Below are 22,095 nucleotides of genomic sequence, written 5' to 3'. Positions count from 1 at the left end.
AGCCCTATATAGTCCTCCAGAAAAACTAACAATGAAATTAATTAAAGTTAAATAAACCTTAACCAAGAAGGTTAACTCAGTTTGATTTAAATTTGCAAATGATCGTGTATATATGAATCCTAAATCTAGTCTTGGATACAACCAGGATGATATCTTGAAATACGGTAAGAGAATGCATCGCAAAACTGAAAAGGGAAGGGGTAAGAGCCCGTGTGAACAGAAATGACGTGATGTTGTATTTTACATCCAAGACAGCATACTGTTAAGGCAGAGTTATCCGAACCTTGGTATGTTTTGGATAACTTGTCTTGGCTTTCTTGCCACACCTGATCCTAGCCAGAAGAATTTAATTTAAATAGTTTGCTGAATCATTTCAGGCCAACATGTAGGAGGGTAGAAAGGACTGATGTAAGTTTTAGGAAGCCTCAAAGGATCTGCAGTAGCTCATTAGTGATGTTAGTTTGGGAGGTTTCCTTCTTCTGGTCAGTCAGGGTCTTTAAGTTTCTTTCACCCCATTATTCTTGGGGTCACCATTCTGCACCAAGTCTCCCCAAAGCAGGTGACTTCTGTCACAAGGCAAGAGACTTATTGGTGGCTTCCTCTAAGAATCCCTGTGCCATTAAGGCTACTCACCTCCACTGCAGTGCCTGCAGCAGGGTTTATGCATTTTCATGGGCATTTCAAGCCCTTCTGCTCCACTGATGCAGTGCAAAGCATCACTTAAGTAGCCTTAGAAGTACAACTCATGTAGCCATTACCTTTCCAGACACAGACCAAACCTAAATACTTCAGCCCCATGACAGTCCCAAGGAAAAATGGCAGAGATCCCTCGGTTACTTACAAACCCAGTTGCCCTTAGCTCTGTGTAGCTCAAAAGCTTGTCTCTCTCACCAACAGAAGTCGGTCCAAGAAAAGATATTACCTCACCCACCTTGTCTCTCCACCAAGCCACAGAGCTAGCAGTCATTGATGTTTATACAGAGTCCTTCCACTCATTCTATTTGCTAGTCATATTACTAGTAAGCAGCTGATGCATTATGTGTGTAAGCCAGACCTTTCTGTGCAGCAGCGTGTAGTGTAAAGTATAGCCAACGTGTGCAAAAGGTTCTTGACATGACCCTTTTGGGTCAGAAGTTGGAGCCTCCTTTTTGATGAGAAGTTACTCAGTGAATTCAGTGAGGGTTCTTTTTGAGTGTCAGGGATGTAATTCTATACAGCGTTAATGCATTGGTCTGAAATATTGTCTACTAGCGCCCACCGTATTGCTAATCCTGATGTGCTTGGATGCTGCAAGTGTGGGCCGAAGTTTCTGGATGAGGAGAGTTTCAGAATTAAATCCCCATGTTAAAAGGGCTTTTCCATTTTTAGTTAGGTGCTTTTGTGACTTCCAGTTAAGGTATCATTGGGGGGAGTCTGTTGCATGTGCGTATCCTCTAAGTAGTGTGTTTTTGTAGCCTTTCATGTAGCTACACATCCCTCCCGTCCTCCAAACAACTCCAGACTCTGTTATTTCCTACATTCACATTCATTTTGCCTTCTAATCCTTTCATAAAATGGGAATCTTTTTTGAAGTGGACTTAAATTCCACTAAAGAGACCAAGCCCAGGGATATGGGAGATCATTGTCCCTTTAAGTGAGAGTGCCAGTTTTCCCTTAATGGCCTGTCCAGTATATGTTACACTCCCACTCCTACTAGGGCCGGGGGAGCGCAAGGTGACCCATTATAATTGCCCTCCGCTCCCTTCCTACACACACAGGCTGTCTAAAGCAACAGAGGGTCCTGTGGCACCTTTAAGACTAACAGAAGTATTGGGAGCATAAGCTTTCGTGGGTAAGAACCTCACTTCTTCAGACTTGCATCTTACCCACGAAAGCTTATGCTCCCAATACTTCTGTTAGTCTTAAAGGTGCCACAGGACCCTCTGTTGCTTTTTACAGATTCAGACTAACACGGCTACCCCTCTGATACAGGCTGTCTAGAACATAGCACCCTCTACAACTCGGAAAAAGTAGGCTGTCCTGGAGAACCCAGCCAGTGCGCAGCTGAAAAGGTCTGTGTGCAGCTTTTGAGGCAAAGTATTTGCTGAATCACACTCTTCTGAGGAAAGCATTTGGCATTTTAACACAATCCACCTAGCAACTTCGATCACAAGCCATCACTAAGCTGCCTGGACAGCTGAACTTTGTCTGGATTTGCATTTGCAGGGTCGGCTCTCCCTCCCCCCCTACCCCAATATCCCTTTGTATGAAGGAATTGTTGGCATTAAATTTGTAAAACCCGCTGTATAAATTCAGGTTAGTAATTTAGATTAGGGTAAAGCTAGTTTATTAATATTGAGATGTCTTCAGCCTCACTCACAATAACCTTCCACTCATCTCCCTGCCAGAGAAAGCAGGGGCTGCCATTAAAAAAAAAAATCATAAAGGCTCGGAAACTCACTGTGCATATGTTCTATCTACTCTATAAACCCCGTGCTGCCAGGAAGGGGGGGAGCAGTAGTCTGAAGGCAGACGGGGTATTTTGTTTCAAACAAAATCAGAAACAGATGAGAGATGGGAGGCCTGATTCTCCCCCCTCTTGTTCTGTTTTTTTTGATAGTATAACTCTGTGACTCTAATGGAATTACTCCCAATTTAAATCAGTGTAAGCGAGAGGAGAACCAGGCCTGCTGGATGGTTCAGGGATTCAACATATGGTGCATCGGTCGAGACTCACTGGAAAGAATACAGTATGGTTATAAATTGCATGCATAGCCCCAAAGGTAAAATTTCTATAGAGTGAGTGAGTGCAAGAGAGTCTTAACATCAGAGAGCACTTCTAAGGGAGTGGAAAATGATTTACCCATTTTATCAAGGTTACTTCTATGGCGCTAGCACCCACAATCTCCATGTTGCCAGAGGAAGCCATATCCTAGCTGTGGGTTTGCAGTTTACAGTTGCACAGGTGAAACGGAATCACAGCATGAGAGTAAAAGCTTGCAAGTGAGGATGACATCTGCAGCACAGCAGGGGAAGGCAGGAAAGATTGGGCCTCCAGAGAGAATGGACCTCTGTCCGATAAAATCCAGTGTGGTGTTAAATCAGGATGGAAACAGATTCACAACTTCTAGCATTGGGCTTCCATGTTTCTTGGCTGGCAGTCTTCTGCTGTCTGTTTTCTATGGCTGTGCCATCTGTGGCTCAGGAATGACACTCGCATTCGATGTTTTTCAAATAATTTCCCCTAATTCCATGTGGTGAGAAAGACTTTTTGCTCATGGTGAAATTCACCCCCGTGCAAGTATCTGGCAGTAGGGCCATGCTGCATATGAGGGATCTAAGTGATGACAAGGCTTTGTACTGTTGGTCTGGGCAGGGTGAATTTCGCCCCGTGTGAACTTCCACATAGCTAATAGAATTGGTGCAGTCAACTTTTTTTTAATAAAAGCAATGAACTATTAGTATGTAAATGACATACAACTAATGGAGAAAGTTCATGCAAATTACATGTGTTTATGTTGCCCCTTAATTAGGGAGAATTCCAGGTTCATTTTTATTTGTCTAATTAAAAAGGTCTTGAATGCCCACTGCATCTGGGCACTAGAGAGCTATAAATTAAACAGGTCTGTAAAAGCTACCCTCTTGGGGCAGCCAGATAAACCACCCTGCACAAGATCAATAGCAATACTCAACTGCCAGGCTAAAAATAGCTCAACGGTGACCGTCTGTAGTCAGGAGCGGGCTGGGCTGAATAAGTGATGTCCTAAAGGGTGTGAAACTCTGACCATGGCAAACAGCAGGAGGAAGGGAGCGAAAAACGTCTGCGCTTAGTGCCCTGCTGCTGGCTCTAGAAAGGTTGACCCTAGTCAATGGCACAAGAGTTCCCCAGCTGATTTCAACTGTTGTAATGGGATGTTTTTCAAGTATCCAGGTCCCAACCTATTCAAGGCTTTAGGGATCTAAAGATAAAGCATGCAAATGCTTCAGACCATGGTGATTTTTCACAGATTTTCCTGTGGGGTGTTTTCAAAGTAGAATTTTGAAGGATGGACCAGAATATTTTAGTCTCGCATTTGCCTTTTTCTTTCCTCCCACTCCGTGTGTAGGGGGGAGGACCAGAGGACTTCAGCAATCTCCCACCTGAGCAAAGAAGAAAGAAACTCCAGCAAAAGGTTGATGAGCTAAACAAAGACATTCAGAAGGAGATGGATCAAAGGTAGGCCTAACCGCGATACTATATAGAATTAGAGAGAGGTTTTCATTAGCAGAACAGTAGTGTCTGAAACACCACTAGCAAGCTGATTCTTTCACAAGCAACAAATAAGAACAAGATAGTAGCTCATGCCCTGTGAATCACTATTTGATATGGTGCTCTTGGAATAGAAGATGCAAAGGGCACTAGATGACTAAAAACAGCCAACGAGATGAGCTAAAATTCCCCCACGGTCTAAGTTCTGAAGTTAATTGTTTAATTTTGACCTACAGGGAAGGTCAAAAGGAGTGGAGGGAAGGGTTGCTAGTTGTCTATCTATTCCACCCACCCGCTTTTGCAGTGCATTCCGCCACTGCTGAGTCAGGATACTAAGGCAATAGCACAAGAATTTCAGTGACTTGTGTAGGTGGTGCCACCACGGACAGTTTTTCCTTCTTTCTGGCACAGCCTTTTTAAGATGAGCAATTGTGTACTTCTGAGCCAGGCAGGAGTCGCAGATACTTTGTATTTGCCTCTGAATATGAATCAGCCCCAATATTTACAGTATTTTAATACAAGATCCATCTCTATTCAGTTAGCCAAACCACCATGTCTTTCAGGGCTACTGAAATCACAGACCCCACAGCACTGAGCAGGTGGCTTATTGTAAATATATCAAGCCTGTGTACGGCAACCTTGGAAGCTTTCCATTTCTGGCGTCTTGTTATTGCTCATGAGTTTAGGATTTTAACAAAGATGGAAAACACTTCCTAGATTATCAAACCCATTCCCCTGTAATGCAAGATACAGTCCTCTAATAGAGGGCAAATCCAATATTAACCTAGTACTGTATAGTGCACTTGGGACTTAGCCAAAAGCTTTTGTACTTTTTAGGCTTAGGAATCACATGCACTAGGGAGATTCCTAATAACAGAACCTGTTATCTGCAGGGCTGTGTTGACAAAAGTGTGAGATTGTTCATCAGTGCCCATTTTAAAAGTCTCTGTGCTCTCCAGTGCCCATTTCCTGGAAGCAGAAGAGCTAATGATTCTTGCGCTTTTGCAGATTTGTTATTAGGAGACTTCATTTGTCATCCTACTTGAGAAGCAAGCACATCAAGTGACTCCATTTATATCGATCGGTTCTGGCCGCTTGTATTTGCAGCTTCCTATGTTCATTCACATCTTGGGCTACGATTGGCCCTTGAATTGTGCATTTTAACCAGTGTCTTTTTTGTTTTCACAAAGAAAAGTGTTTAACTTTGATCTGATAACCCTGTTAAAAGTCAGTTCACAGCTTATTTGTATAAGTGATGTGGGGATGTTAATCCCTATTTCATATCAGAAATAAGAAAGGAGGCCTATAGGTAAGCTGTTTACTTTTGTTTCACATGTTCCCTTTATATAATACAGTAGCTATAGTTTTTCTCCTTGAATAGATTTCTCTTTCCCCTTAATTTTCTTTAATTGATTTCAGTGTAACCTAATATTAAAATCATACATGAAATCAGTGCAGAGTGAGGACTACAATAGATAGAGAGATAAGATTGGTGAGCAAGGTACTAACAGCAACAGTCAGAGACACACAAAATGAATACAAAAAATGAGTTAAAATTTGAAATAATGCCCCCTAAGGCTCCAACCACAGAACAATCCCACTTCCTTGCCATCCACTCCTTTTCCCAGTTTCTCCAGGCCCAAAGCAAAAGCAGACACAGGGCTGCCATTGTCAAAGATTTTGTGGGAACCTCGCAAATAAAGAGTTGTAACTTGGATTGTGGGACTTTGATTCAAGTGATGCCTGAAGCAATGCTGAAGAGGCACACCAGTAATGAGAACTCAGCTCATAAATCAACTCATTTTTGAATCCTAAAATGTTTCTTGTTCTGCAGAGAAAATCTCTTAAAATTCATCCTCAACCTGCCTCAAGTCAGGTGCAACACGTTGCCATGAAAGATGACTCCACAGGACATACCTTCTAGTTGAGCACAGGACAGCGTGTAGCATGTTAACGTTGGCTTTGTGATATCAGATTCCTGATATTGTGCTTCAAAAGCACCGTCACTGAGATCCTAGGCATTTGGCACCTGAGTTGATATGAAATGTGTAGCCTTTAACACAGTCTCAAAATGCTGCATAACTTAACTAGACTTAGTGTCACATCATGACCCAAGGTCCATCTGTTGCACACTGTTACCAAGCCAAATCATCTGGATTTAGTTTTAGTCTGAACAGTGGAGCAATGTGAAATAAACTGATCCAGAAGGGATCCTAGAAATGTTTGCCACTGAAAAACGCGAAAAAGCGCAGAAGTTGCCTTTTTACAAAGCATCTTTAGTTTTTACATTTTGGGGAAAAAATAAAAACATATACAGTAGAACCCCCTGCCACCAGCACGCACACAGGAATATGGGAAATTGACGCTTTAGCTCCGGGCAGTGGGACTCGGGCTGCCAGCCCCGGGCGGCAGGATGCGGGCTACAGATTTTATTTTAATCGTGGAAAAATGCAGATTTTTATGGTGGTTTTTTTTTAATCAGAGAATTTGGGGGTTTTTAATCATGGAAAACAAGGATTCCTGCTATCAGGAGCAAATTATGTTGCATATTCTTAAGGTGAACACAATGCAATAGGCAGAGTGAGAATTTCTGGTTAGCACTCCATTCTGTTACTGGAATGCCCACATCCCAGCCTTTAGCCTATTCTCTAGGATAGCATTCAGCCCAGGATGTGGAGAGATGATATAAGCACTTCAATGTGTCCATAAGGCTGGGAAGATACTTATCTAGCGCGGGGTGGGCAAACTAATCCGGCCCTCGAGCTCCTGCTGTGGAGTGGGGTCCGGGGCTTTCCCTGCTCCAGCCGAGGAGCAGGGTCAGGGGCTTGCCCCGCTCCGCATGGCTCCTGGAAGCAGCGGCATGTCCCCCCTCTGCGGCCAATGGGAGCTGCGGGGGCAGCGCTTGGGGCAGGGGCACTGTGCGGAGCCCCCTGGCTGCCCCTCCGCGTAGGAGCCAGAGGGGGGACATGCTGCTGCTTCCGGGAGCTGCTTGAGGTAAGTGCTGCCCGGAGCCTGCACACCTCACTCCCTCCCGCACCGCAACCCCCAATTTTGTGAGCATTCATGGCCTGCCATACAATTTCCGTACCCAGATGTGGCCCTCAGACCAAAAAGTTTGCCCACCCCTGTTCTAGCGAGTTCAAAGGCCATTCTTTGCGGGGGGGAAATGGGGAGGGGGGGAGAGCTGTGGGTGTGAATGAAAGATAATTCCACACCTTGACTCTCCCCATCTCCTCCCCCAAAAATATCCTAATCCCAGAATAGAGTCACTTTTTTCCTCGGATTAGTTGGATGTCCAATTCCCATTCATTGTAATCTAAATCTAATCCTGCATGTTTACACTGGCTCAGTTCCTTTCTTATGCCACTCTTGGAAATGATTTGCTTGTAGAGCTAATTCTACCATCTTTAGTTACACTGAAAAAACCCCATGGGCTGTTTGTGGAGTAAGGCTCAACATGACTAAGGGTGCACTGTCTCAAGTCTTACAAATTGTTGCTAAAGGCTATCCCCAGTTCTTGCAATGCCTGATAGTTTATAAACTCTCTTCCATGCAGACAACTTCGATACATTAAGGAGAGATCTTTAATTAGTAAATGGGTGGCACTAAACAAAACAAAAGCCCTGGCATGGTTTCTCTCTACACTTTGTTACACCTGTAACCTGTTGTGCTTGAACCATAGACACAGAATGATTGGTTTGGAACTTTTTGGTTTCTCCAGAAGGATTTACACACCCAGCTGCTGCCTGACTTACTGGTGTTGCATTTTCCTTCTTTCTCACAGAGATGCCTTAACAAAAATGAAAGATGTCTACATCAAGAACCCGCAGATGGGAGATGCAGCCAGCGTGGATCACAAATTAGCTGAACTGGGACAAAATATGGAAAAGTTGCGACTAGAGGCCCAGAAATTTGAGGTCTGGAAGGGGTTTAAGTACTAATGCACTTTCATGATGGTAGCTTTAAACAAATAGGCCCTGATTCAGGAAACATTTAAGTGCATGCTTAACAGGGATGGATTTAAGTAAGTGCTTAGAGTCAGGCAGTATTTAAATATGTTGCTCAAGTGGAGCCTTACAGACACCTTTTAGCATAAATATGTCCTGGATCCTTCATTTGCATTTGTCAGCAACTTGATTTTTCTGTAATTTGTCACAGAAAATGCCTTATGTAGAGCAGGGGAATGCAGGAGAATGCCCTGAAATGCTCTGGTACTCTTGCATTTGCAACAATATCAGGTTTTAAATGCCTCTTCGAAGACATAGATACCAGGTGAGAACTCGGAAAAACTCCACTTTAATCTTTTCACACCTGAAGGTGCGTTTTGCCAATCTGATATCTGCTGATGGTAAAAAACTGATGGGCATCAAAAGCTTCATCTCCACCCAACCCCCACCCAGATCTCGTGGGAATCCAAAACAGGATTAAAAAAATCAATTGTGAAACACATTATTGTCTAAAGAAGCTGCTATGGTAAATGTGATGAGGATCCATGGACAGAGCTGGACAGAAGCCATGAGACGAAGCACATTTTAAGGACCAATCTCTGCTGTCAACAGAAAGCATTTTAAAGATACACAGACTCTGGAGTATGACTAATAGTTGGAATAACTGAACCCATTATAAACAGAAACTATTGTAATTACATAAGAAGAAGTAAGGACAGGGAAGGATTACATTCCATGCGCTATAGATTATGTTGTGGACTAAAACGCACACAGCCAATTAATTCTGGATGCTTGTCACATTTGTTTGCCTTACTCTCCATTGCTTGTGAGGCCCCTTTGAAAGCCAACAGCTTTTCCTTTCCTCCCAACTATTGTCCTTTTCCGTTTGGCCAATAAGGGTTTGTTTTTTTTTTTTTTTTTTTTGGTGCTTCTATGTTTCTGAAATTATCACAGCCTCCTTCTGTTTACCTCTTTGTTCCTAGACCAACAGCACTTCAGCCCAGCTCCAGTAAACTCCCGCTGCTAAGCCAGCAGGGGTGTGACTCACGCAGTGTTTCGTATCAGCCTGTACATTTTTGGCAACATTATTATTTTTAAATATAGATTTAGAATGCAGAATCTACTCCCCTTCACCTCAGATGACAGCAGTTTGAAGCTACATTTAAGTGTGTTTATACTAGTGGACTGTTTGCCTGTAGTTTGGTGGTTCAAGTGTTAGGTATATCTCCAAATGGGCAAAGGAAGAGCAAACTCTGTCCCTTGGCTATCTGGTGCATACGAAACCCGTTGCTTTCTGTTTGCAGGGTTGGCTGGCCGAGGTTGAAGGCAGACTACCTGTGCGGACTGAACAGACCAGACGACAGAGTGGAATGTATGACACCCAGAACACGTCAGCCGTCAATAACTGTGCACAGGACCGGGAGAGGTACAGTATCTGTACAGAGCTGTCCAGACTAGCATGCTAGTTACTGTTGCACCTCCCTTCGTTTCGTTAGAGGCAAATTTTTCTGTACAAGATACTGCTGTGCTTCAACAATAGATGTGTAAATCTAGCATGCAACAAGCCTAATCCATGATGAGACTGCAAGCTGCCACTCTGAGAAAATAATTCCTTACTTTGATGCAGAAAATTCTAATTTGCCACAGCAAAAATTGGGGAAATGCAAAGAGAGTGAATGTTTTCCAGGAACAACATTAACAGGTCTAAAGCCCGGTCTGGTTCTGTCACTTCCAAACATGCACACAGGGTAAAATTCATTCCTGTGCAGAGAGTTAGCACAAGGCCTGTTGACCAGTCATGTCTCAGTTAGGACATAAAGTGGGATGTAAGTGTTGCATAGGTGTCATGCTGGCCCGCTGAATAGATGTGAATTTCACCTCTGCAGAGCAGATTGAAGACTGGGGCCACTTTCTGTACCGTTATGCCAGTGCAAAGCCAGAGCAACTCCACTGACTTCTGTGGGGTTCCTCTGGATTTATATGCAGGAAGATAAAGAAGTTGTGTGGGATGCTTACCAGCTGCAGCACTCTGGCTGGAATCCCATCTTTTCCCAGTAAAGACCCCTCCAAACCTCTTGGGAATGGAAAATTGGACAGGAAATTTCACGTGAGCTGGCTGTCTCAGGAAACTTCTAATCCTGCCTGCGCTAGAACTATTGCATGTCATTTGTTCAGTGCATATAATGTTCTCAGACGTTACACACCACTATAGAGGTATCTCCTAATGGAAATAACCTGAAAACTAGAAAGGGAAATATCCAGGTGCACAAAAACTCTGGGAGTGCCCCAAATCCTAGGCCCATCTTCCAATGTGCAGAGGACACTGAGCCCTTCTGAACATGCAGCAAGCCCTTATGCAGTAGCACAGGAGTCGGCAACCTTTCAGAAGTGGTGTGCCAAGTCTTCATTTATTCACTCTAATTTGTTTCGCGTGCCAGTAATACATTTTAACGGTTTTAGAAGGTCTCTTTCTATAAGTCTATAATATATAACTAAACTATTGTTGTATGGAAAGTAAATAAGGTTTTTAAAATGTTTAAAAGAAGCTTCATTTAAAATTAAATTAAAATGCAGAGCCCCCCGGACCGGTGGCCAGGACCCGGGCAGTGTGAGTACCACTGAAAATCAGCTCGCGTGCCGCCTTTGGCACGCCTGCCATAGGTTGCCTACCCCTGCAGTAGCATAAAGAACTACTACGTTGGCCATTGTGAAAGGTAGGCAAGAGGAGATGCATTTGAGAGGCTGTGGCAGGAGGAGTTGACTGAACTGATTTCCCCCATTGTGCTGGAAATGCAGCGACTGACAATGGCACATTCTGACGGTGTATCTAAATGATCAAGTTGGCCCTAACTGCAACCACTCCCTTGGCCCTCAACTTTCCGCAGCTGAGTGTTTCTGGCAGGTGCATGTTCCTTGTCACACTGCTCCGGAGGCTGGTTGCTATAGTTGCCGTATATTTTCCTTTCTTGAGCAGCCCAGATGGCAGTTACACAGAGGAGCCAAGTCAGGAGAGTGAGATGAAGGTGCCAGTGACAGAGTTTGATGATGAGTTTGATGACGAAGAACCACTCCCTACCATAGGAACCTGTAAAGCTCTCTATACGTTTGAAGGTACCACTAACCCTCAGCCTCCATTTCACTTCTTATTTATTACTTATTTATATTACAAGTAGCCTCCAGAGGCCCCCGTTGTGCTATGCACTGTTCACATATAGAGTAAGAGACCGTTCCTGTCGTGAAGAGCAGAAATGGATGTAACATGGTGGCTTGTCCTGCCAGAGCTGAAGGGCCTGGAGAGGGACCAGGTGATTCCCCTATAAACAGCCTCTGGAAGCTGCAGCAAGGGGGGATACTCAGGGGGAGCAGAGAACGCTAGGAGCAGGCTCCAGCAGAGTCCTGGGATTTGGAGCTAAGACTCGAGCAATTTTGATGGTTGCAAAAGTTGATCCAAAATATTTCCCAAGCTCTTCGCAGACTCCTGGATAGTTTGTTGGGGAGAGTGATATTAAATGAGCTGTTCAGAGTATAAGGAATAGATTTTATGCAAGGATTATTTAATGTACAAGTACCGTATTCAGCTGTAGACAAGATGAACAGACCCTCCTATCACTGCCAGACACAAGGGCTAGTAAATTTACCCTGTGTATGGTAAATAAACACACTTGCCTTTGGTAGCTGCATCTCAGCACAGAAACAGTAAAGGCTAAATATTCAATACTAGTTAAAAGATGTTCAGTGGAGGCCCAATTTCATGACGCACTTGTGGCTACTTGTTGATTGTACAGAAATTTTCTATTACAGGTCTGATGTCAGGGTTGCATTCTTCTGGTTCTTTGAATACATGCTGTTTTCTCCCAATTATTGCTGTCTTATTCATGCTGCTCATGCTTAAAGGAGGGTATATTTCAGTACCATTGCTGAGTTTGCCACAATCTGGTCTGTATGTTCTCCCATGGACAGGAAATCCTAAACTACTGTATACTCTGTGTCTCAGGTCAGAATGAAGGCACAATTTCAGTAACGGAAGGCGAAATGCTCTATGTAATAGAGGAAGACAAAGGTGATGGGTGGACGCGAATCCGGAGGAATGAAGAGGAGGAGGGTTATGTCCCAACGTCCTATGTCGAAGTCTATTTGGACAAAAATGCCAAAGGTGCTATGACTTACATTTAATATCCTTTTTATGACTTTGCTTGCTTTCACAGGGACATCCCACCCTGAAACTGCTCTATGATGAGCCTTTTTAAGGACTACATAATGCCACAAAGTGCATTATTTCATACTCTTAAATAACGGACTCATATGACTTTATGCACTGTGATTTAGATTGGTCCGATAAGATACTGAGTGGAATAAAACTGTTACAATAGGGGGCTACCCAGCCTTCTCTGGCTGAGACAGCCTCCCATGGATAGAGCTCAGTTACTGCCAATATACCACCCAGTTCAAGGTGGGGAATATAAGGCCATTCTTAATAACTACGTGTCTTCTCTAGCTATCTAGATGATACTCGATAGCGACATTTCAGCCACAGTCAGAAGTATGCTATTTGTTGCAAACTGACTCCGTGAAATGTTATACATGAAATCATTAGGGTGCTTGTTTGTCTTTCAATGTGGCAGCTTTTCAGAGCCTAATATACTCTCTGTGGGCCATGTAAAGTCATCATTCAGTTTGTTAGTATTTATGGGAAGGAGAAGGGGGTCTATCGAAAATGTAACCACAAAATACTCCTCCATCCTTGGTAGATCAAGAGAATGGTGGTATTCGACTAGAATTCCCCTCTCCATAGTTGCAGTTAAGAAAATTCTCTTTGGGGCATATGTTGTTACTACAGATGCACAGCACAGTTAGTTGTTTCATTCTCTGCTCACGTACAATCAGTGGAATATTTTAGAGCCTGGATTCATGCCTTTTGTTTCCCTTGTCGCTATTTACACCTCATGACTGAGAGTCTGTGTTGTGTAAGTGAAAAGCGTGTGCATGGAATCAGGGTATGTGCATGCTGCTCCCTGCAAGTATCTCCCTGCTGATAGTCCAGTGAGCAATCAGAGGTTCCAGCGCTGAGGGACTGACATCCTGTTTCAAATCAGGAAGATTTTGAAGTTCAATGTTAAATAGTGCATGGATTTTTCAATCATTTAATCCTGCAAGTTGTCATCTTCTTTCATTGAGTCTAAGTATTCTCTGTGCACGAAGTCTTTTTGTCCCTTTTAAAAGGAAGATGTAACTTTCATGCTGGACTGTAGGCAATCGAAATAGAGGAGCTTCCTGTACAAAACCACACAACTTCATTCATTCACTTTTCTTTGGCTCAGTATTAAGCAATGCAGTACCATGTCCTTTTGAAATGACAGCTTGGATTATTGTTTGATCTTGCCATAATTCAGAGGTCTTCTGTTTGCACTGGCAAAGATAGGATCAGTTGGATCCCTTCCTTCGCCAAGATAGTCTGTGCGGAAAACTCAGCATCCTGGATCTTCTCATTACCCTTGTAAAGTGGTATACAGTTGAATGCAAGTACTGCCTACTCCATATACATGGAAAGGCAGAAAGCTCAGCATCAAATATCCCGTCATTACCCTTGTGCTCTTTGGTATGGAGACTGCCTGCACGCGGTGCCTGCTCCATGCACAGTGGTAGTTGCAAGTCCAGGCTTAATTTTTGTCCTGCAAAAGTCTCTGTTGGCCAACAGAAAACCCACCTCAAAATAACAATTGTTCACCCCTCCCCTTGAATACACTGGCATGCGTAGACATCAGCAGAGCAGCTTGTGAAGTCAGCTGCTCAGGAGCAGAGCAACAAGTTTGGTGGAATATGCCTCTGAGCATGCCCATGTGTCTAAGGGCAGGGGAGACACTTATATTGACTGAAACCAGCAAAAGCAAGAACCTCGTTAATAAAGGCTGCCACTTTGTCCTTAGCTCACCCCAATGTATGAGGCTATCGAAGGGATCCCCCAGTCCTAGGACACAGGGGCACCTAGCAAAGAATCTAGTACACTGGTGGCATTGTGCAAATAGTAATAATAACCCTGTATCATCTTGCATATCATGTGTGCAGTGTGCTACATAAGAGTTAGTGACAGACTTGAAAGCATTTCTGTCCCAGCCCGTGGCCATTTGTTTCACTCTCATTGTTTAAGTTTCCTTGATTTTTTTTTCTAATTGTCTGTAAAGAAAATAGACATGCAGTTCAGTAAATAAACAGCAAACCATACAAAGTCATGTGCAGATAAACAAGCTGTAATATGCAGTAAAAGTACAATTTAAGGCCCATACCCTCAAAGACGTTTAAGCTCCTAACTTCCAGTGGTTTCAGTGGAAGTCAGGAGCCTAAACACCTTTGAGGATCTGGGCCTAATTCATTTCCTTGATTTGATTTAAAATCTATAAAAAGAACCTCCCTTAAAAATGGTTAAGATATCAATCTTAAGTGTTTCAGGGAACTTTCAGTAGGTTTAAAAAACGAAGCAGGCCTAGACTTGGGGTAATATCTCATTTGGATCTGATACTGTCAGTGGAAGCATTTGCATTTGTCCATTGAAGAAGAATTAAAATAAAAAATGCAACTGACCCGTAAACTAAAGTCCTTACAAGTTTTTGCAGCATTTTTCTTCTTTTGCTTAAGGAGAATGGGTAGCAAATACCTCTAAATGTTAGTTAAACAAAGTGAAATTAGGCTGATTTCACACCAAATGAATAAATTTTGTTACACCTACAGCTAACAGAATGGGAACTTGAAAAAGGCCCGATTCTGTGACCCTTACACAAATAGCCCCATTGAACGCAATGAGACTTCTCATGTGAGTAAGGGCTATTTACTAAGTTTAAAATGGTAGCCAGCAAACGAAAGTTGAGCAAACCCTATGTCAAAAAGAACAGTAATGTTTATCTTGTTTGCTTTTTTCCAGATGTGTACACATCACTTCAGAAAATCCCTGAGTAGGTTTGCATAGGCCTGTTCTCCTTTTGTTCTGATTTGCTTCTTCAATTATTTTAAGAGGTGTATTTCAGAAGGTTTTCTTTAGAAGAGATGAATGCACATGCCCTGTCAATGAATGATCATTTGTTAGGTGCAGTTCATTCAGCCCCTGAAACTAAAGGTGCATTGTTTCCAATGAGGGTTTTGGCCCAGTTCTGTGGAATAGTTGTAGACAATATTCCCATCCCTTTGTAATCCATTCTCCTTGTGGTGCACACATGCAGCTTCCATTAATGCTAGATACTTACATGTGCAAACTAGGAACTGAATATATTGGCTATAAACCCTCATGTTTCAGGGATTCTTATTGGGGGGTCAGGAATAAAATTCCTCTTTTGGAAGGTTATCCTATAACTGCCTCCTGCAGGGTTTCTTGCACCTTCTTCTGAAGTATGTAGAGCTGTTGGATACTAGACTAGTAGGACCTCTGGTCTGATCCAGTCTGGCAATTCCTGCATTATTAGAAATTGTACCTCCTAGCCCACTTAGGAGCAAAACTGTCTGTCTCTGAGTGACATAAAGATTGATAATCAAAAGAAGTTACTCTACTATTAAGAGGGTAATTTTATGTAACTTCCCGCTGCTCTCAACAAACATGCCCAGTTCACTTCCCCTACAAATATTGCCTGTTTGAGTGACAAACAATGAACAGTTTCAGAGGTTTTATTTCTTGAAACAAATGTTGGGCCCACAGTCTGATTAGTATTTCAGTCGCCTTGCTCCTGTTGGTTCCATTCTCCCCACTGTGTGTATATAAATCTATCGACAGCTCTAGGATTCTGGCTTTGTTGCAGCTCTGCTGTTTGTTCACCACAACTGTAACCCAGGTTCTTGATGATTATTTTTTTAACCACGCTGAGGCACTTTTTATCTAGGATATACAATATGATTACTTACGCTTGCCAAAATGTTTAGGAGACAGTAATTATGAACTGGATTATGACATCTTTTTTTAGTTTAATTCCTTTTGTTAAATATATGTCCATAGTGCTCCCCATAAAAAGAATAATTTGTATATAATGTAACTTAATAACTAAAGGTACTTGAATTTTGATTTTTATATATATACATATATATATTAAAAATGGTTTTATTTGCTGTTCTATTGCTTAACCCAATCATTGTTTTGATAACCATTGAGTAAGACAAAATCTTGTTAAGTCGATAACTTTTTTTTGTGTTTCCTGCTGCCTGCCTCTGATTGGACTTTTATAGAAACTTCTGTTCTGTGTTAAAGTTTGTTACATCTGGTCAATGTGATTGTTCCTTTTCTATTCTTATTCTTTAAAGAAAACTCATCTACTGGGTGAGGGTCTCTCCCCGGAGCTAGCTGTACCATCATCTCTTCCTCTAATAAACATATTTTCTCATTCTTGTGGGGTTTTCTGATGATTATTCACATAAGCGGATTATCTGTTCGATGCAAAACAAATAGTCCAAACCCTCCCTTTGTCTGCTACTGACTTATTAACAGTAAGGATGTGATTATGTTTTAAGAAAGAGCTCACACTGCAGTGTTGTTAATATGTTACCTTTCTCTTCTTGTTTCTTCTTTTCTTTATGAAAATTAGAGACAGGCCTGAACCATAATTTTGGATTCAAATGTGCTCCCATATATGGGGGAATTCACCCTTTGTCCTAATGGGCCAAACCCAAACCCTGGATCAGAGCACCCTTGAACTTTGGGGACAAGTTGGATCTGGGCCAGAACTGTGTGCTTACAAGAATGTTTATGAACTAGGAATGTTTGCATCCCTCCTGTTTCTTTCTTGACTTCCCATCAAGATGAAGGGTCTTCATTGTTTATTGCTTGATGAACAATCAGCTTTCTTTGGATGCATGTATTCTAATCACTGCAAAATGCCTTACCCGGGTATAAAAATATTTACCCTGCTAGCCTTCCCCAGTAGTTCATTGTCACTGGGAGCTGTAGTCTGACCAAATCCACCCACTGCTCCCCTGCAGATACAAGAAGCTAATTGTTTCATCTGGTGTAAACAATTCAGATTCCCATTGGTGGGGAACCAGTCTTGAATTTTGCATCCTGCATGGTCACCAGAGGAGAGCTGTGCTCAAGGTAAAGCTCTTGCCTGAGGTTGGGGATCACCGGTGCGGGGGCTCAGAGTTACTTTCATTTTCAAGGAGAAAATACACTTCCTGGTGGCTGACCCTCAACAACGAGGGTTGCTTCTGGCCAAAGGGAATCCCTGACTTGGAGCTGCTCTTAACCCTTTCATGATGCAGCCTGATAAATGCTCTTGGTGCTGTCCTTCCCCTTTAACCTCCCCGAAGCAGTGCCACTCTCAGGCGAGCCCTTCCCCCTGCCTCTTTCTAACCCAAGTCTCTTTCTTTTTGTCTCTTATGTTTTAGATTCCTAAAGGTGTTTGTGCTGGTGCAAGAACCTGGGGCGAGCTTGTCACAGAAGGAGAAACAAATGGTCTGTTTACCCCGCAGGCAGTTAAAATTCGCCCATACAAACAGACTCCTGGTCTGGTCTGGAGTTAGCACTTGAAAAAACTTAAATCTAAATTCCATCCCAACATTACTCAGCCGCTTGCTCTTTTTTATGGCATGTTACTTGTGGCTCAGACTAACTTATTGACGTTCCCCATTGTTCCGCCAACCTGGCATTGCCCTTCCGTAAAGCATAACCAACAAACCCCACCCCCTCACCACCTTCCCCACAACCAGACAGAAACGGCTGGCTGCACTTGGATGCAAAGAGTAACCAGCGAATCCCGTGCATGTGCTAGTTGGGATTCTATCCTCCCGTGGCCCTCAGTCCATCTGAATGTATGCACTGGTCCATCAGCATTTCACGTGGTGCCTTTAGTGCTAATCCTGGAGGTTGGCTCATCAGCCAGCTAGGGAAGGAGGTACATACAAGTGGGAAGTCAGTTACAGGAACAATATGACAGCAGCTGGACTGACCCCTGAATCTGATTGTTAAATTTTACACACCCATTATTCAATTACACCTTCTCCAAAAGGTCCCAAATGTCAATCAGCCTTTTTACAAATGGCTGGTGCTCCCTCGAAGCGTTCAGTCCCCATTGGCTTTTGCTGTGTCCTGCCAGCCTAGCAACTCATGAGTGTCTGCTTGCTTTCCTGCTCACTCACACACAAACACACACAAAGACATTTTGGTTTGAAGCCACATTTCCCCCCTCACCAAGACCTCCATTTGAATCTTGTTTCAGCCTGCATGCTCGCCCTGCCGCCTTGCCTGCGCATACCTTCCTAACGGCTCATTGTTCTGAATCTCTTTCCAGTTTTTTAGCATTTCAGACCTGCCTTCTCCTTTTGCATGAGCTCCTGTGCACTCTCATCGGTGTGTTTCAATAGCAGAAACGACGTTAAAAAAAATAAAACAAACGGCATTCCCCTCCCCTCCTCCATCTCGCCACGGACTGGACCTTTGCCCAGGCGTTTCAGACAGGAATCCGGACTTATCCAGCATCAAGTATCAACCATCCTGTTGTCATGTGATCTTATTTAAAGGAGAAACATTTTGATGGCAGTGCTGAGGAAGTTATGCTGCTTCCAAATATCAAGTGATCTGGAGCCAAACTCCCTAGAGAGGGGTTAGGTTGCTTTCTAAGCTCCTAAAACTATGAGTTTCTCGCTCTCCTTCTCCCCAAATCTTCACATTTCTAGGCTATTGCAGTAATCCTATACCTCCTCAAACCTTGTCTAACAGCAGCCAGTGGGTAATAAGAACAGCTTTCCAAGGCCTGTCTTAGTAGCTGGGGGAAATCCCCAGCTCTTAAGAAATATCCTGGATTTTTTGTAAAAGGCCCAGAATAAGAGAGAATTAAAATGGATGCCACCATGGCTAGAGACCTGTCAGCTTTGGTTTACAGGCAGGCCTGTGCGTGTTGCAATGCTGTCCCCTGTTCTTGTAAGCAGGGACAAGATTAAAATATAGTATCCAAGAATCGTGCATCCTTATGTAGGGTATCACCTAGCTCTTCCCATCTTAGGATGAGGTGGTTGTCTTTAAGGTAGGTTAAATGTTTTGTTCACAATTTTGTCCCTCTTAAAATAATAATAAAAAAACTTATATTTTTAATAGCAGAGAGTCCTTCACTTCTACAGTAGTTAATACTGTAGCTAATGCTTCATCATGCTTAATAACTATAAGACTCCGCAAGCAAGAAGACAATTTTTTTTGGAATCAAGTTAACATAGGTCAGGAGGCTGCGTTGTCTAAGCAGATGGTACAAACTCAGAAACCTCTGAAGCCCTTCAGCTGCAATGTTATCACAGTCCGAAGGGTCAAAATCAGCTAAACTGCCATCCATACCACTGCTGTTACTGCCTTCGCTTAGCTCTTTAGATCCGCAAGCCTTCAATACCAGAATAAAATCCACCACGTACACAGTTTGCTCTTATAACTTCATATGCAGAACTGTGATGCAAGTATGCGAGGATTCTGTTGCATTTCAAGATCAGCATATCTCCAGCGGGATCTAAATGGTTAAGCAGCCAACAGGCGTGCAAATATCTACAAATATTTTTAGCTGCAGTATTTATTCCTTTGTGTCTGATGCACTGTTGAATCAGCTGACTTTCACCCTTTTTTGTGCCATCTATGTAAAAATGAGAGAGTTTTCTTTTATATATTTAATCTAGGTGGACAGTATATTATTGTCAGCCTCTGTGGAACATTTGAACTATTCCAATGTCAGTGTTGCTACATAGTGCTTTAGAAGGAGCATTAGTTTTGGCCAAGCCAACAGATTTTCTTTGAACGGGATGTATTCGAAGACCATCCGTGGAGTTTTTATAAACCTGCTGCCCCATTTCAGAAAGCCTGGACCTTAAAACTGATGAGAAGGAAACAATTACTATAGTTTAGATTTGTCTTCTGCTGTGTGTATTCAGCATAAGAAGTAGGTAAGTGTTAGAGTTTAACTTTAAAAACAAACAACTGAGACAGACTAAACATATGACTTATACAGTGTTGTTGTAGCTGTGTCAGTCCCAGGATATTAGACACAGGTGGGTGAGGCCAGCCCTGAACAAAAGCTTCATGTAAGCGTGAAAGCTTGTCTGTCCAATAAAAGCTATTCCCTCACCCACCTTGTCTCTCTAAACATATGAATGGTTTATAAAAACTTTGCTTGAATTTACTAAGCTCACACTGAAAAAGTGTGATTGTACACTCTGTGAAATGGAATCTCACCATTGTCCCCAGCAAAACAGTGTTTCTAATGCCCTTTCTTAACATCTGTAAATATAGAAGAAAAGAAACATATTTACTGATACTGAAAGTTGTGTTTAATGCTGAGTATTTTTCAAAAGTTCTTTTTGGTTTGATGCGTATTGACTTTTTTTTTTTCCTGCTTGAAGTGTCAAAAGACTTAAAAGAAGCCAAATTATATTTTAACATGATGCTGAGCACTTTTTTAATTTGTATTTGTGTGTGTATGTGTTTGCGCACTGAATTCTAGATTTTGGTGGCATCTCAATGTTGTGATTTCATTGCCAATGTAAAAGGTTTTGGTGTTGCCCATTCATTTCTGGAGACAGAATTCAACCAAATAAAGTGCTTCCATTGGAAAGCAAATATTGACCTTGTAACCATGAATGAAAAGTCATCTACATATTTAAATAAACCTTTAATTCCAGACATGCTATTTCATTTAGCCCTCTTAATCATATAGGGGATGCAAGCAAAACTGTCCTAATTGTTTCACAAAAAAGGGTCCATACCCACCTGGCCCCTCACTGCTGCTATCATTGGCAGGTCTATTATCCCTGCAGTGACACATCTGCCGTTATCACCTATACCTGCAGATGGGAACTCCACTTTGCGTTACTTCTAGATGTAGCCAAATATAAAGCACAGGCTTGGAACTCTGCCTATTTCCTCTTCCTCCGCATTCTCAGTGAATTGCTGGATGCTTTCTAATTTTTATATTCAACTGCAACATGTCTTGGCAAATGAGTAGAAACAAATCTGTTTGAGTGTGATGTTTGTGTCTAGTTGCTGTAATCCGTGGGATGGTGAAGGAACACTTTTACTCATGGTACTTGAATTTTTACATCACACTGGGGGTTTTAGGCACCTTTTGGCATTAATTGTGCTGATACCAGGAAGAACATTGCCTAGGATGAAAATGGCTTAAGTGTTTTCTCTCCAATGGGTCAGTTTGAGAAGCTGATACTTTGTCAAACTTTTACCTTTTGGGCTGGAATTTGTATAGCTGTCAGTCTTAGAATGGGGTTTTGGGGAAGCTTGCGCAGAAACCGTTCAGTCCGAGGAAAACTGCAGTTATGGTGGTTGAAAAAAATGTGTGTGTGTGTATATATATAATTTTTTTTTTTTTTTTAAGTGGCAGGTGCTGAGAACTTGAAATTTGACAGGGACAGATGTTTAAAGGTATGAGGTGTTGCTGCACTGAGTGTTGCAATACCTACCTGATTTGGGAGCCTAAATCTCATTTTCAAAATTTCAACTCCTAAAGCAGTTAGGCGCGGCAATGCCCAAACACCTTTAAAAATCTGGCCCATAGTCACTGAGGGATAGCTGTGCCTTTTAGTGGCCCAGTGAAAAGGCCGGTTGATTTACCTGCTTTGAAGGTTTGAAAAAGGTACTTTGCACATGAACACTAGTTTATATACAACAGAACTAAATCTGTCACTGCACTGCTGCCATAACCTGTGCATGTGTAATTGTATGGACAGTGCCACTGAGTGGAGGATCTCTCGGTGCTGAATTTGCACACGTGGGAAAGAAGGGTGAGTGGAACAAGTTTTATTATGCAAGTATTCGTGGGATAGAAACTGGGCGGGTGGAAGTGGAAGCAAGCAGGGATCCAAGGAAATCCCATCTCAGGCCCCAGCTGCCCTGCCTCTTTGTGTACGGTACGCCCTTTGGGCTAATGCTGGCATTCTGCTACACTCCATCACAGGGGGGGAAATTTTGAT

General features: G+C 42.6%; 1 protein-coding gene across 6 annotated transcripts in view; it reads left to right on the top strand.

Moving 5' to 3' along the window:
- Positions 1-20,787, top strand: part of FNBP1 (formin binding protein 1) — a 90,469-nt gene extending 69,682 nt beyond the window's left edge. For 3 of the 6 annotated variants that reach the window (XM_029912753.1, XM_029912751.1, XM_029912748.1), the window contains 5 exons: positions 4,086-4,195; positions 8,013-8,145; positions 9,480-9,601; positions 11,147-11,286; positions 12,170-15,805. In XM_029912753.1, the coding sequence (XP_029768613.1) occupies positions 4,086-4,195; positions 8,013-8,145; positions 9,480-9,601; positions 11,147-11,286; positions 12,170-12,348 (684 nt within the window). In that variant the 3' untranslated portion in view covers positions 12,349-15,805. Of the gene's footprint in view, positions 1-4,085; positions 4,196-8,012; positions 8,146-9,479; positions 9,602-11,146; positions 11,287-12,169; positions 15,806-17,529 lie in introns of those variants that run through there. The other 3 variants (XM_029912752.1, XM_029912749.1, XM_029912750.1) reach the window with 2 other exon arrangements.
- Positions 20,788-22,095: the final 1,308 nt, after the last annotated feature.

This window comes from Terrapene carolina, unplaced genomic scaffold (assembly GCF_002925995.2).
Source record: "Terrapene carolina triunguis isolate 2854851 unplaced genomic scaffold, T_m_triunguis-2.0 Scaffold238, whole genome shotgun sequence".
Lineage (NCBI taxonomy): Eukaryota > Metazoa > Chordata > Testudines > Emydidae > Terrapene > Terrapene triunguis.
The sequence above is the reverse complement of the archived record's forward strand: the minus strand, read 5'-3'. Positions and strand labels throughout refer to the sequence as shown.